Raw genomic sequence first — 16,852 nt, forward strand, 5'->3', positions numbered from 1 at the left:
ACTCCGCCTGTGCCTGGTGGCATCTCCTCGATCACCAGGTCATCATCAGCCTTGCAACCAGGCAAACATACATACCCTCCTGGGAAAACAAATTATTCTCCAAAACATAATTAAGTGCAAAAAGCACAAAACGTTTAGTACAATACTTACAAGATTTTCCATATCTGTGCGAGCCAACATGTACGTCCTAATATTACTGTTTTGATGGAGCAATGTATACAAGAGGAGGGTTGCTTGATCAGATGTTTGCTGCTCACAGAGGGCTGTGTACAAACTGTTAAAGTTAATCTGGAAGGCGTGTGGAATTGATGAGGGGAAAGGACTGCTATCTGGAATACAGAAAACACAAAATTTTTAAAAAATATTACATCGGTATTTTCTGGACTATGCCTTATTAAATAATAAACACACTGTTAATGTACACAATTCAATTCCCATTAATTTTGTATATGTTTCTGTATTTCAGATTCAAATTTTTAATTTATATTTTAAATGTTATCTAAAAAAGAACTCATGTAAAACACAGTGGCTATAATTGGTAACACTGTATAACTGGATTTGCTAAGAGAATAGACTTGAAATGTTCTCACCAAAAAAATGAAAAACAAACAAACTGGGATAATTTATTTCTCTATACTATGTACACCACACCCTTCCAATGATTACAAATATATGTGCAAATACTACTTCACAGTGACTTTTTAATCTTAAAAAAGGGGCCAAATATTTCATAAACTAAGATAGTTTTACTTCATTTTTTTGCATTAATATAGCTATATATTACATACTATTAAATCAGCTATAAAAACCTGCAATTAAATAAACAGAGCTATGGGACTAGGTAAGAGACCCTCTAGTGATACAATTTAACTATGTCATTGAGATTTTTGTCACTAAAACTAAATGAACACCAGTCTGAAATAAAAATATATAGAGAAAGGATACAAAAGCTTCTACATAAAACAGAAAATCCTTTCATAAGATAGTTAAAAAGAAAAAACTGCCTTGAAGCCAAGTTAATTTTTTTCAAATGAATAACCACTGCTGAAGTATTAATGAATGTCATTAACCCATTTATGAAGAATGTAGCTAGGATAAAAACATATAACTTAGCTAGTTTTAAAAATCAAAAACATAATTTAGCTAGTTTTAAAATATCAAAATCAGTATGTTCAATGAGATTCTATAATGGACAGAATGTATCAAACATAAGAAAACAGTTACAAAACATCTATAACTTTTTTTTGTTTAAAGGAAAACCTAAAACTAAGTTAAGAACAATTAAGAAACTTTTTGTTTTGTTAGGTAGAGTCACTGGATTGATAAAAAAGCATAAATTCCATATTGTAAAAATTCTTGATATTCTAAAACTGACAGAGCCCCCTTCCTACGGTTAGCTGGATTTGCTTAGAAACTGAATCAAGCAAGGTTATAAAGTCAAAAAGGAGGAAAAGACAGGTCAACTGATTTAGAGAAAATTATAATCTCCTCAGATAAGAAACTGCAACATGACAGCTGTGTTCAGATAATTAAGCACTGAGAATTTTTAGAAAGATACAGAGCCACAAGCAAAACACACACACACACACCAGGAATTTTTAAATGTTGCTTTAACATTCCCAAAAGTTCCAAAAGTTCTCTTATGAAAAAGAAATGTATGATAACAATCCTTATAGCAGACCTCAGATTCTCCTTTTTTCACCTTTAATTTTATGAGAAAAGTGATCTAAAAAAATGCCTTGAGATTGATAGGATTAAAGATGGCAGCGTGAGAGGTGAGACAGGCTTCCTCCTAAAACCACATATAATACAAAAATATAATTAATACAACTAATCCTGAAAGAGCAACAGGAAAGAGGACTGTGCCAAACTGCATACACCTGGAGAAAAGAATAAACCTCACGGAACAGGGTAAGGTACCAAAGCTGTGGCCCGGTGGGACCCAAGCCCTTCCCCCACCCCAGCTCACCAGCAGGAAGAAGCAAAACAGAGCAGGGCCAGAGTGGAGGCCTGGGACTGCTGAATACCTAACTCCAGAGATCTGCTCTGGAAGCACAAACCTACATTTCATGGTGCTTTCATGGTAATCTCATGATTAGGAGGTTGGAAAGCTAACACAGGCAGAATACCTAGAGAAACTGAGATTCCAGCTGCTTTTGGAATGCAGGGATCCATATCTGGCTGCTCTGGGACAAAAGAAAGGCAGGCAGTCTGAGAGGCTTCCTAACAAGGAAGCCCTTAGCAAGAGGGCTGCTAAAGAGGCAAGGATTGCACAGAGCTTCCTGCTCAGGAGAAAGGACAGGTAGACAAAATTGTCCAGGTGCACTCTGCCCAGCAGGATGGGAACTTTCACGATCCTGAGGTGCTCCAGCTCCCTGGCTGGCTACACAGCTCCAAGAAGTCCCTCCGTGAATATGCAGCCCACTGCACCTTTCTCCCAGCCAGCTACACCTGGCTCGCAAACCATCAAACCCTACCCTGGCGTTAGGCCAGCCAGAGGAAAGCCCCATCTACAGTAACTACAAACACAAAGCATAGAGGCTTATACCTTTGTGCTCAGCCCACTGGTTTGGGCACTGGAGACGGGCATAGCAGCTGGGAAGCAGGGAATAGCTCTTCCCTTCCCCCCAGGCACCAACACTGCTCCCCTGCGACCCCCGATATTGCTTCAGGGGCTGAGCACACCCAGAGAGTAGAGCTTCTGGGCACTAGAGGGCGCCATATACAAATATGAAACGCCAAAGGAATCTGGTTCAAAGTAAAATTATAAATACAACACCTGAGAAAGATTCAAATGAAATCGACCTCAGGTACCTTCTTGAAAGGGATTTCAAAATAAAAATCATGAACATGCTCATGGAGGTACAGAAAAATATTGAAGAACTCAGGAGTGAATTCTGGTCGGAGATCCAATCATTATGGAACACAGTATCAGAAATGAAACAAATGGAAAGTTTTAAAAGCAGATTAGATATGGTGGAGGAGACGATAAATGAAATAGAAATTAGAGAAGAGGAATACAAAGAAGCTGAGGCACAGAGAGAAAAAAGGATCTCTAAGAATGAAAGAATATTGAGAGAACCGTGTGACCAATCTAAATGGAAAAATATTTGCATTATAGGGGTACCAGAAGAAGAGAGAGAAAAAGGGAAAGAAAGTGTCTTTGAGGAGGTAATTGCTGAAAACTTCCCCAATCTGGGGAAGGATATAGATATAGTCTCTCAGGCCATGGAGGCGCACAGATCTACCAGCACAAGGGACCCAAGGAAAACAACACAAAGACATATATTATTAAAGTGGCAAAGATCAATGATAAGGACAGACTATTAAAAGCAGTCAGAGAGAGAAATAAGATCACATACCAAGGAAAGCCCATCAGGCTATCATCACACTTCTCACAGAAACCTTACAGGTGAGAAGAGAGTGGCATGATGTATTTAATGTAATGAAGCAGAAGGGCCTTGAACCAAGAATACTTTATCTGGCAAGGTTATCATTTAAATTTGAAGGAGGGATTAAACCATTTCCAGATAAGCAAAAGCTGACAGAATTTACCTCCCACAAACTGTCTCTATAGTTTTTGGAGGGACTGCTATAGATGGAAGTGTTCCCAAGGTTTAATAGCTGTCACTAGAGGTAATAAAACCACAGTAAAGAAAGTAGAACAGTTGATAACTAAGCAAATGCAAAATTAAATTAACTATCCCCAAAGACATTCAAGGGATAGACAAAGAGTACAGAATATGATACCTAATATATAAAGAATGGAGAAGGAAGAAAAAGGATGAAAAAAAAAGAACCTTTGGATTGTGTCTGTAATAGCATTTTAAGCAAGTTAAGTTAGACTCTTAGATAGTAAGGATGTAAACCTTGAACACTGGTAACCATGAATCTTAAAGCCTGCAATGTCAATAAGCACATACCGATCCATAATCACACTAAATGCAAATGGTCTGGTGGCACCAATCAAAAGATATAGAGTCACTGCAACGGGGTATGTGGTGGGGACTTGATAATAGGGGGAGTCAGGTAACCATAATGCCATTCATGTAACTGTACATTAATGAGAGCAAAATAAAAATAAAATAAATAAATAAGGGGAAAAAAGACATGGAGTCACTGAATGGATAAAAAAACAAGACGGATATACATGCTGCCTACAAGAAACTCACTTTAAACACCAAGACATACATGGACTAAAAGTGATGGGATGGAAAAAGGTATTTCATGCAAATAATAGGGAGAAAAAAGCAGGAGTGGCAGTACTTGTATGAGACAAAACAGACTTCAAAACAAAGAAAGTTCCAAGAGACAAACAAGGACATTACATAATGATAAAAGGGTCAATCCAACAAGAAGATATAAACATTATAAATATCTTTGTACTCAACACAGGAGCACCTACATATTTGAAACAAATACTAACAGAATTAAAAGGGGAAATAGAATGCAATGTATTCATTCTAGGAGATTTCTACACTCCACTCACTCCAAAGGACAGATCAACCAGACATAAAATAAGAAGACAGAGGCACTGAACAACACATTAGAACAGATGGACCTAACAGACATCTACAGAACTCTAACACCTGAAAGCAGCAGAATACATATTCTTCTCAAGTGCACATGGAACTTTTTCAAGAATAGATCATATACTAGGACACAAGAAGAACCTTGGTAAATTCAAAAAGATTGAAATTGTACCAACCAGCTCTCAGACCACAAAAGTTTGAAACTAGAAATAAACTATGCAAAGAAAATGAGAAATCCCACAAACACATGGAAGCTTCACAACATGCTCCTAAATAACCAATGGATCAATGGCCAAATAAAAACAGAGATCAAGCAATATATGGAGACAAATGACAACAATAATTCAAAACCACAGAAATCTGTGGGATGCAGCGAAGACTGTGCTGAGAGGAAAATTTATTGTAATACAGGCCTACCTCAGGAAAGATGAACAATCCCATATGAACAGTCTAAACTCACAATTAACGAAACTAGAAAAAGAAGAACAAATGAGGCCCAAAGTCAGTAGAAGGAGGGACATAATAAAGATTAGAATAGAAATAAATAATATCGAGAAGACTAAAACAATAGAAAGAATCAATGAAAGCAAGAGCTTTCAAGAAAATAAACAGAATAGATAAATGCCTAGCCAGACTTTTCAAGAAAAAAAGAGAGTCTATACACATATACAGAATCAGAAATGAGAAGGGAAAAATCATTACAGACACCACTGAAATACAAGAATTAATAGAGAATACTATGAAAAATTATATGCTAACAAATGGGATAATCTAGAAGAAATGGACAACTTTCTAGACAAATACAACCTTCCATGGCTGACCCAGAAAGAAACAGAAAATCTGAACAGATCAATTACCCACAACGAAATTGAACTGATAATCAAAAAACTACCTAAGAACAAAGACCTACCTAAGAACAAAACTCCTGGTTCTAATGGCTTCACAGCTGAATTTTATCAAACATTTAGTAAAGACCTAATACCCATCCTCCTTAGTTTTTCAAAGAGTAGAAGAAGACGGAATACTTCCAAACTCATTCTATGAAGCCAACATCACTCCAACACCAAAACCAGGCAAAGACACCACAAGAAAAGAAAATTACAGGTTAATATTCCTCATGAACATAGATTCAAAAATATTCAACAAAATATTAGCAAACCGAATTCAAAAATACATCAAGAGGATCTTACACCATGACCAAGTGGGATTCGTCTCAGGGATGCAAGGATGGCACAACATTCAAAAATCCATCAACATCATCCACCACATCAACAAAAAAAAGGACAAAACCACACGATCATCTCCATAGATACTGAAAGAGCATTTCACAAAATTCAACACCCATTCATGCTAAAAACTCTCAACAACATGGGTATAGAGGGCAAGTACCTCAACATAATAAAGGCCATATATGACAAACACTGAAAGCTTTCCTTTAAGATCAAGAACAAGGCAAGGATGCCCACTCTCCCCACTTCTATTCAACATAGTACTGGAGATCCTAGCCACAGCCATCAGACAACACAAAGAATTAAAAGGCATCCAGACTGGTAAGGAAGAAGTTAAACTGTCACTGTTTGCAGATGACATGATATTGTACTTAAAAAACCCTAAAGAATCCACTCCAAAACAAGTAGATCTAATATGTGAATTCAGCAAAGTTGCAGGATACAAAATTAATATGCAGAAATCTGTAGCATTGCTACATACTACCAATGAACTAGCAGAAAGAGAAATCAGGAAAACAATTCCATTCACAATTGCATCCAAAAGAATAAAATACCTAGGAATAAACCTAACCAAGGAAGTGAAAGACCTATATTCTGAAAAGTACAAGACACTCATGAGAGAAACTAAAGAAAATACCAATAAATGGAAACACATCCCATGCTCATGGATAGGAAGAATTAATATTGTCAAAATGGCCATCCTGCCTAAAGCAATCTACAGATTCAATGTAATTCCTATCAAAATACCAACAGCATTCTTCAAGTGAACTAGAGGAAATAGTTCTAAAATTCATATGGAACCACAAAGGACCCTGAATAGCCAAAGCAATCCTGAGAAGGAAGAATAAAGCTGGGGGGATTATGCTCCCCAACTTCAAGCTCTCCTACAAAGCCACAGTAATCAAGTCACTTTGGTACTGGCACAAGAACAGAACCATAGACCAGTGCAACAGACTAGAGAGCCCTGATATAAACCCAACCAAATATGGTCAATTAATGTACAATAAAGGAGCCATGGACAAACAATGGGGAAATGACAGCCTCTTCAACAACTGGTGTTGACAAAACTGGTCAGCTACATGCAAGAGAATGAAACTGGATTATTGATTAACCACATACACAAAAGTAAACTTGAAATGGGTCAAAGACCTGAATGTAAAGCATGAAACCATAAGACACTTAGAAGACAATAAAGGCAAAAATATCCTGAATATAAGCATGAGCAACTTCTTCCTGAATGCATCTCCTCGAGCAATTGAAACAAAAGCAAAAATGAACACATGGGACTACATCAAGTCAAAAAGTTTCTGTACGGCAAAGGACACCATCAGTATAACAAAAAGGCTTCCTACAGTATGGGAGAATGTATTTGTACATGACATATATGACAAAGAGTTAACATCCAAAATATATAAAGAACTCACATGACTCAACATCCAAAAAGCAAATAACCCAATTAAAAAATGGGTAGAGTATATGAAAAGACAATTCCCCAAAGAAGAAATTCAGATGGCCAACAAGCACATGAAAAGATGCTCCACATCACTAATCATGAGGGAAATGCAAATTAAAACCACAAAATCACCTCACACCAGTCAGGATGGCCAGCATTGAAAAGACTAAGAGCAACAAATGCTGGCGAGGATGCGGAGAAAGGGGAATCCTCCTACACTGCTGGTGGGAATGTAAGCTAGTTCAATCATTGTGGAAAGCAATATGGAGGTTCCTCAAAAACTAAAAATAGAAATACCATTTGACCTGGGAATCCCACTTCTTGGAATTTACCCAAAGAATACAACTTCTCAGATTCAAAAAGACATATGCACCCCTATGTTTATCACAGCACTATTTACGATAGCCAAGATATGGAAGCAACCTAAGTGTCCATCAGTAGATGAATGGATAAAGAAGATGTGGTACATATACACAATGGAATACTATTTGGCCATAACAAAGAAACGGATGGAGCTGTTCAGTGAAATAAGCCAGGCAGAGAAAGACAAGTACCAAATGATTTCCCTCATTTGTGGAGTATAACAATGAAGCAAAACTGAAGGAACAAAGTAGCAGCAGACTCACAGACTCCAAGAAGGGACTAGTGGTTACCAAAAGGGTGGAGTGGGGGAGGACAGGTGGGGAGGGAGAGAGAAGGGGATTGAGGGGTATTATGTTTAGGACACATGGTATGGGGGATCACGGGGAGAACAGTGTAGCACAGAGAAGGCAACGGGGAGAACAGTGTAGCACAGAGAAGGCAAATAGTGACTCTGTGGCATCTTAACACACTGATGGACAGTGACTGCATTGGGGTATTGGTGGAGACTTAATAATATGGGTAAATGTAGTAACCATATTATTTTTTTATGTGAAACCTTCATAAGAGTGTATATCAATAATACCTTACATAAAAAAAAATTTTTTTTAATGTCTTCAATTTTACTACAAAGTGCCCTAACCTTTCCCTCCACATTTTGAATATAGGTTATTTTTTCAACCCAGCACTGTATTCTGACACTTACAAAAAGAATTGTTTTGTGTCACTGACTTATTTTTGCAAGGGACGGCAAAAGAAGGGCAGCACATTACTGCAAGTATGCAAATGTCACAGAATCTACTGAAGACTCAGTGGAGGAAGATTCTGGACATGCTCTACCTCTTTACAATGGAAGCAAAATAACCGGTTTGCCAACCTGTATTATCCCTGACTGCAAACAGGGTATGTGTGTTGCACATGTGTCATGCGTAACTACACCACATATACCTTACTAGCTAATAAGTGCTAGGAACCAGCCACTGCACTAATAGCTTTACTAATATGATCCCTTATTTAACCCATGCAACAGCCATCTCATTATTCTGACCAGTTTCACAAAGCATGAAATTGAAGTTTAGAGAGATTAAGTAACTTTTCCAAGATTAGCCCTGAGTAAAGTACAACCAGCCTCTGTTGTTAGCACTATATTATATTGCTTGCTATAACAGCAATAATTTAGAGAGTCCATACTATGTAAAGTGCTCATTTAATTATTGTAAGAACCTTGTGAAGTAGAGATTATAACCCCTGTTTTACAGATACAGACACTGGTATATCTAAAGAATAAAAACTGGGATCTGAACTGTCAGTTTAACCCTAAAGTCAATGTCAGAATCACTGTACCAAATGATCTCCAAAAGATGACTATCCCAAGGAGGTCAACCCTAAATAGTAACATTTGGCCTGCACAGCAAAAGTAATGATATAAATACCACATACTGAATGCCACTTACGTGGCAAAATCTAAGCCAATCATTTAAAAACCTTACCCTGCTTGGTACTCATGCAAATACTATTAGGTGATATTATCTTGATTCCATAAACAAAGCCATTGAGATTTATTCAGACTAAGCAAACTGTGAATGGCCTCACAGCTCTGAAGTGACAGAAGTGTGGCATGAACTGTGCTTGACTCCAAAACTTGCTTTCTTAACCTTAAGCCACACTGTCACCAAGAAGAGTATACCGATGGGAAGAGAAAAGTACTTTTAGATATATGAGTTTTCATCTTTTATCTATCAAACTCTTAGAGCCTCCTTATTCCCCTACAAATTATGGTATCATAATTGTGAAAGGTACAACTAACTGGCACTTATCCACTGTCTATAAGAGACATACACTAGCACAGCTCTGGGAAGGAACAAGGCAAAGAGCATCAGAAGCCTTAAAAATGTTCCTATGCAATAACTGTACTTCTTACCTATCTTAATTATATTCATATTGGATACGTCTTGCAAATCTATCATATTAATCACATTGATTAACAGTGTAATCTTTTGATTAAAGATTACTGTTTCAACATGGACTATCTTTTCCTGCTCTTATCTACTTCAAGGCTTGACAAATTATAGCCCACAGATAGCCCACCACCTGTTTTGGAAATAATATTTTATTGGAACCCAGCCGTGCTCACTTGCTCATGTATTATCTATGCCTGCTTTTGTGCTAGAACAGGAGACTTAAGAGGTGGTGACAGAAACGACATGACTCTTATAACCATCTGCCCCTTTGCAACAAAAAAGGTTTGCTGCATTCTGTTCTAAGTGGAACATAGACTTTACATGAAAAATTTCAAAAAAAACCTTTCATTTGGAGTTTTCCAGGTTAATTCCTATCCCTAACAAATAGGACAGGCAGATCCAAATTAAGCACATGCTGGCTTGGTTACCAACAAAAGAAATGTAAATTTCAATGGACTTAAGGAATGATAGCCCTCATCTAAAATTTATTTGACTTTCCTGAGAATACAAACAGAAAAATCTAAGTTTTTTCTCCTCTTTAACCAGTATGAACATACAGAAATTGAGAGTCATCTACACAACTATAAGACAATAAACAGTATGGGCAACAATATCCTCTTTCCTCATTAGAGAGAATATACAGGGAAAAAAAATATCACAAACCTTGTGTATTCTTGAAGGACATAATGGCCTGTCTGTAGGGGTTGGGAGCATCTGCGGCATCTGTCAGGTTGGCCAGCACCAGCAGAAGCAGAAGACTCTGGTTGGCCAGAGGGGAAGAAAGTTCTGGAGTGGCGGTTGCTTTGCTGCCCACACCACCCAGGGTGAAGACAGTCCAGAGTCCAGCTTGAGAGGAGAACAAACACACAGTTAAGATATTGCTGGGACTGGTAAAATAAATACACTTCTGTACTATATTCTATACTTTCTCATATTTAAAAGTTTGAAATAATACCTTTGTGATTATGAAAGTAAAACAAGTTCAGTATTTGAAAATTATCATACTGCCCACAGATATAAAATTTTAAAAGATTATCATTCCTCATTCCCATAATTCCATTTCTTCATACAATAGATAACCATTATTAAATTTCTTATATATATAATTTTTTTACAGATAAAAACATAAATAATTATAAGAAAACTTCCTGTACAAGTATATATCAATATAATTGAAAACCTAAGCAAAATATTAAAGTAAAATATCTAGGAAAATACAAAATATCAAAGATTGCCAAAGACAACAAAAACCTGAATGGGCAAATAACCTTAGAAAAGTGGAAAACAGAGCCAAAGAGCTAAACCAAAAATACAAACCAAGTCCAGATTGTAAGATTTACCAAACCCTCCAAGTACAGATAATTCTCATATTATAAAGCAGTCTCAAAGTATAAAATAAAAATCATATCTACACAACTCATTTGAAAAGTTGAGAAAAACTTCCTTGATAAAGTGGACAAAAGATAGAAATAAATTAGATATTTTTAGATAGCCTAAATCAAACACAAAAGCAGATGAAATCTTGTAGAAAATTGTTAAAATAAATGTATCATGATCAAGAAGGTTTTGTCTTTGAAATGCAAGAATTATTTCCATTTAAAAATCTGCTAGCTTACTTCTCCTTATTTATGAAAGATGGAGGAAAAGAAAATATGGTCATCTCAATAGATGCCAGTATTTTTTTTTGGTATCATTAATCTACAGTTACATGGGCAACATTATGGTTACTAGACTCCCCCCATCAGATGCCAATATTTTTTATTAGTAGATTTAAGACCTGTTCTTAATTTTAAGAAAAAGAATTCTTATAAACTGGAAAAGGAGAGAAACCTCCCTGGTTTCTAAACTCTATAATCAGAAATCTGCATTGGTCAAACAGTAGAAGAATTCCCATTAATATCACCAGCATCAGCCTTTAACTACTGGTCCTCCAAGCAAAAACATTAAGGCAAGGGAGAAAAAAAAAAAAAAGGAAAAAAACTTCTTTATTTGCAAGCAATATGACTGTGCACTGTCTAATATAGTAGCCACTAGTTACTGACCACTCTTGGACAACTGAAATGTGACTAGTCCAAATTGTACTGTAAATTCTGAAGTCTTAATACAAGAAAAAAAGTAAAAATCTCTAACTTTTAAAATATTGATTGCATTATTAAAATTACATGATAAAATTACAATATTTTGATATACTACATTAAGCTTAAACTTCACCTGTTTCTTTTTTTTCTTTTTTTTTTTTGAGAGGGCATCTCTCATATTTATTGATCAAATGGTTGTTAACAACAATAAAATTCTGTATAGGGGGGTCAATGCTCAATGCACAATCACTAATCCATCTCAAGCCTAATTCTCGTCAGTCTCCAATCTTCTGAAGCATAACGAACATGTTCTTACATGTTCACCTGTTTCTTTTTACTTTATTAAATGCCCACTAGAAAATTTTAAATTACATATATGGACTCAATCTATGGCTCACATTATATTTCCACTGGACACAGCTGCTCTAGAACATCAAGAGAAGCGATGACACACTATTAGAACTAATACATTTCAGTATATTTCCACAGCTAAAAGGACTTATCATGTAAAAAAATCAGAAGCCTGCCTATACATCCACCATAACTAATTAGAAAGTCCAGTTAGAATAGCAACAAATCCAATAAAATATTCAGGTATAAATACAAGTGGAATGTGTAATGCCTTTAAGCAGATAACCACAGAACTTGAGACTGAAGGCCATATGAGATCTCAATTAATACACAGACAAAATATTTCTAGATAAAAAGACTCAATTTTGCAGATCTGCAACCCTAAAATTAACCTAAAATTCAGTATAAACACTATCAAAAAACTGAGAGGAATTTATGTAATATTTTCTAATACAGTATTAATAGAATATTGCTGCATGTAAAAATATGTAAGAAAATCAATATCATACTTAACAGCAAAAAGCTGAAAGCTTTTCCCCTAGGATTGAAAAAGACATGGATGCCCACTCCTACCACTTTTACTCAACATACTTCTGGAGGTCCTAGCCACAGCAATCAGGCAACGCAAAGAAATAAAAGGTATCCAAATTGGTAAGGAAAAAGTTAAACTGGCACTGTTTGCAGATGACATTATATTGTACATAAGAAACCCTAAAGAATCCACCCCCAAACTACTAGAACTGATAAGTGAATTCAGCAAACTTGCAGGATACAAAATTAATACACAGAAATCTGTTGCATTCCTATACACCAACAATGAACTATCAGAAAGAAAAATCAGGAAAACAATTCCATTCACAATTGCATAAAAAATAAAATACCTAGGAATAAAACTAACCAAGGAGGTGAAAGACCTATACCCTGAAAACTACAAGACACTCATGAGAGAAATTAAAGAAGACATTAATAAATGGAAATACACCCCATGCTTATGGATAGGAAGAATTAATATTGTCAAAATAGCCACCCTGCCTAAAGCAATCAACAGATTCAATGCAATCCCTATCAAAATACCAACAACATTCTTCAACAAACTAGAACAAATAGTTCTAAAATTCATTATGGAATCACAAAAGACCCCAAATAGCCAAAGCAATCCTGAGAAGGAAGAACAAAGCTGAGGGGATTATGCTCCCTGACTTCAAGCTCTACTACAAAGCCATAATAATCAAAAACAATTTGGTACTGACACAAGAACAGAACCATACATCAATGGAACAGAACAGAGAGCCCAGATATAAACCCAAACATATATGGCCAACTGATATACGATAAAGGAGCCATGGACATACAATGGGGAAACAACAGCCTCTTCAACACCTGATGTTGGCAAAACTGGACAGCTACATGTAAGAGAGTGAAACTGGATTATTGTCTAACTCCATACACAAAAGTAAACTCGAAATGGATCAAAGACCCGAATGTACGTCATGAAACCATAAAACTCAGAGAAAATATTGGCAAAAATCTCTTGAATATAAACATGAGCAACTTTTTCCTGAATGCATCTCCTCAGACCAGGGAAACAAAAGCAAAAATGAACAAATGGGACTACATCAAACTAAAAAACTTCTGTACAGCAAAGGACACCATCAGTAGAACAAAAAGGCATCCTACAGTATAGGAGAATATATTCATAACCATCTTATCCGATTAGAGGTTAACATACAAAATATATAAAGAGCTCACATGCCTCAACACCCAAAAAACAAATAACCCAATTAAAATACGGGCAGAGGATACGAACAGACACTTCTCCAAAGAAGAAATTCGAAAGGCCAACAGGCACATGAAAAGATGCTGCACATCACTAATCATCAGGGAAATGCAAATTAAAAGCACAATGGGATATCACCTCACACCAGTTAGGATGGCCAACATCCAAAAGACAAGAAACAACAAATGATGGCAAGGATACAGAGAAAGGGGAACCCTCCTACACTGCTGGTAGGAATGTAAATTGTTCAACCATTGTGGAAAGCAATATGGAGGTTCCTCAAAAAACTAAAAATAGAAATACCATTTGACCCAGGAATTCTACTCCTAGGAATTTACCCAAAGAAAACAAGATCCCTGATTCAAAAAGACTTCCATATCCTTATGTTTATTGCAGCACTATTTACAATAGCCAACATATGGAAGTAACCACTAAAGTGTCCATCAGTAGATGAATGGATAAAAAAGATGTGGTACATATACACAATGAAATATTATTCAGTCATAAAAAGAAAACAAATCCTACTATTTGCAACAACATGGAAGAAACTAGAGAGTATCATGCTCAGTGAAATAAGCCAGGTGGAGAAAGATAAGTACCAAATGATTTCACTCATTTGTAGAGTATAACAACAAAGCAAAACAGAAGGAACAAAACAGCAGCAGACTCACAGACTCCAAGAATGGACTAGCAGTTACCAAAGGCAAGTCGCTGGGGAGAGTGGATGGGGAGGGAGGGAGAAGGGGATTAAGGGGTATTATAATTAGGACTCACAGTATAGGTAGGTCATGGGGAAGGCAGCACAGCATGAAGAAGACAAGCAGTGACTATAGCATCTTACTATGCTGATAGACAGTGACTGCAATGGAAGTGGGGGCACTTGATAATATGGGTGAATGCTGCAACCACAATGTTGCTCATGTGAAATTTTCATAAGATTGCATACCAATGATACCTTAATTGAAAAAAAAAATACCTAAGAAAAAATTATTGAGAAGGACTGACCTGAGAAAGAATGCTCTGATCCAATAGCAAAAATTTTTATAAAGCTATAGTCATTTAAAAGTGTAATACTGGAAGAAGACAAATAGTTCAATAGAACATAAATGAGTTCAGAAATAGAACCACATGTACTTGAGAGTTAACTTCATGCTACAGTAGTATTCTAAATCAGTAAGAAAAAGATAAAGTTCTATGTCTTTTGGACAACAGAATTTAATCATTTCTACAAGTATGTGTATAAACCTTGAGTTGAGAAAGTCTTTTTCTCATGCCAAGAAACAAAATTCACAAAGACACAAAAATTAGTAATTTGACTAAATACTTTTATGTGATGAAATATATCACAAATAAGACAAGAGAGGTGAAAACATATGCAACCCTAAGACCAAAAAAGGCATTTATTTTTTAAAGATACCCCCTCAAATCAGTAAGAAAAAGCCAACAATTCAAAATAAAAATGGGCAGTAAAAGTCTGAAGCAATAAAAAGAGAAAACTAATTAATACGATAATGAAATCATCCATAAAAAGAAATTCTTTTAAGATTTATAACACTCAGTATTGGGAAAGGTATAGAAAATTACCAACAGTGAGAGATCAGAGTGGTAGCAGATTTTTGTAAGATATTTGGCAGTTCTCACTGAAATTAAAAATGAAATGAAATTAAAAATTAAATTAAAAATCCCCATAAATACAACATATTTTTTTCCTTACACTAGAGAAAACTCATACCCAAAGATGGATATTATAGGAATATTTACTCTAATATTGTTTATAATTTTCAGGTAATAAAAATAATAAAGATGTGGATCAATAGCAAATGGTTACATACACTATGGTTAATCTATACTACAGAATACAGTATAAAGAGGTAGATATCTATTAACAAGGAAATATCTCTAAGGTATACCACTAAGTAAAAAAAGCAAGCTGCAGAAAAAGTGAAGTAATAATTTTAAAATTAATCACAAAATCATATATATGCATATGTATGTATATAAATATACTGTTTTTAAAAATAGAATGACAAAGTGTGCATCACACTGGTTAATAGAAATTACTTCCAGCATGGAATCCAAGGACTTTTGCTTGATTTACATGGTCAAATTTTTGGCAGTAAGAATATATTCATTTATTTCTTTAAAAAGAAGTGTAAAATAAAACATAAATAACATGAGACCCCACTGGTATATGATTATGTAGGATATGGAAAAACTTCATCAGTATTATCAGTGAAAAGGCAAATCACAAAACAGTACATACACACAGAAAGAACGCCCTCTTTCTTTAAAGAGTTGTAAGTACACCTATTTAAGCATGTAAATCACCTACAGCGGGTTGGCACGGGCACTGTTGACAGTGGTTATCTTTGCTCATGGAGAAGAGTTAAGAGTGAAGATGGATTGAAGGAGTCTCATATTTTTGTTCAGTGTTCACTTTTTTGGCTCTTTTACAACATAGGTGTAACTCAAGCATAACTTAGACAGCTAAAAAACAGTAAGAAGTGAGGAAATGAAGAAAATTCCCATAATCAACCCCAGAAATGTAATGCAATACACACTTGGGCTAAGGACACAACTTTAGAATTTTTATTTTTAGAAAGCACCTGCTGATCATTTTGAAGGGACAACCACCAACATGATCACATTGATCACACCCAGGATGGTGGCAATGGGTATATTTTAATCTTTGTACACATCTGATTTTTTTTTTTTTTACTTATTACTATGGGCAGATGCCATTTTTATAAGAACACCTTTGTTACGGAAATTAAATGCTTCTGTAAAGAAATTTTAAATGGAGAGCAAAATTAGCAAAACTGATAAATTTTATTTTTTCTGACCTAACACAAGCAGGACACTTATTTCTTCTTTATACTGTAAGGAATTCAGTATGAACATTTGTTCATTTCTAGTATTTTCCATTTTTTCTTGAATACACAATATAAAACTACTTCTTGGGTATCTTATCAATACCCCACTTCTTATGTAATTATGGTCCTAAAAATCTCAAACTTTTTCTGGGACTCAATTAATTTTACCACTAACTCTGAAGCTATTATTTGGAAGGAGTGGTAAATGGCCCTCCTGTCCAAGTCTGAGAGATTCCCA

The 16,852-nt window shown here is 35.6% G+C and overlaps 1 protein-coding gene across 4 annotated transcripts in view; it reads right to left on the reverse strand.

Moving 5' to 3' along the window:
- The window catches only part of DYM (dymeclin), a 403,540-nt gene that overhangs the window by 230,274 nt on the left and 156,414 nt on the right, over nucleotides 1-16,852 (reverse strand). For all 4 annotated transcript variants that reach the window (XM_073213038.1, XM_073213037.1, XM_073213039.1 and 1 more), the window contains 2 exons: nucleotides 10,199-10,381; nucleotides 151-329 (listed from right to left, as the gene is read on the reverse strand). In XM_073213038.1, coding sequence (XP_073069139.1) covers nucleotides 151-329; nucleotides 10,199-10,381 — 362 coding nt within the window. The remainder of the gene's footprint in view (nucleotides 1-150; nucleotides 330-10,198; nucleotides 10,382-16,852) is intronic.

Source organism: Manis javanica, chromosome 9 (genome assembly GCF_040802235.1).
Source record: "Manis javanica isolate MJ-LG chromosome 9, MJ_LKY, whole genome shotgun sequence".
Classification (NCBI taxonomy): Eukaryota; Metazoa; Chordata; class Mammalia; order Pholidota; family Manidae; genus Manis; species Manis javanica.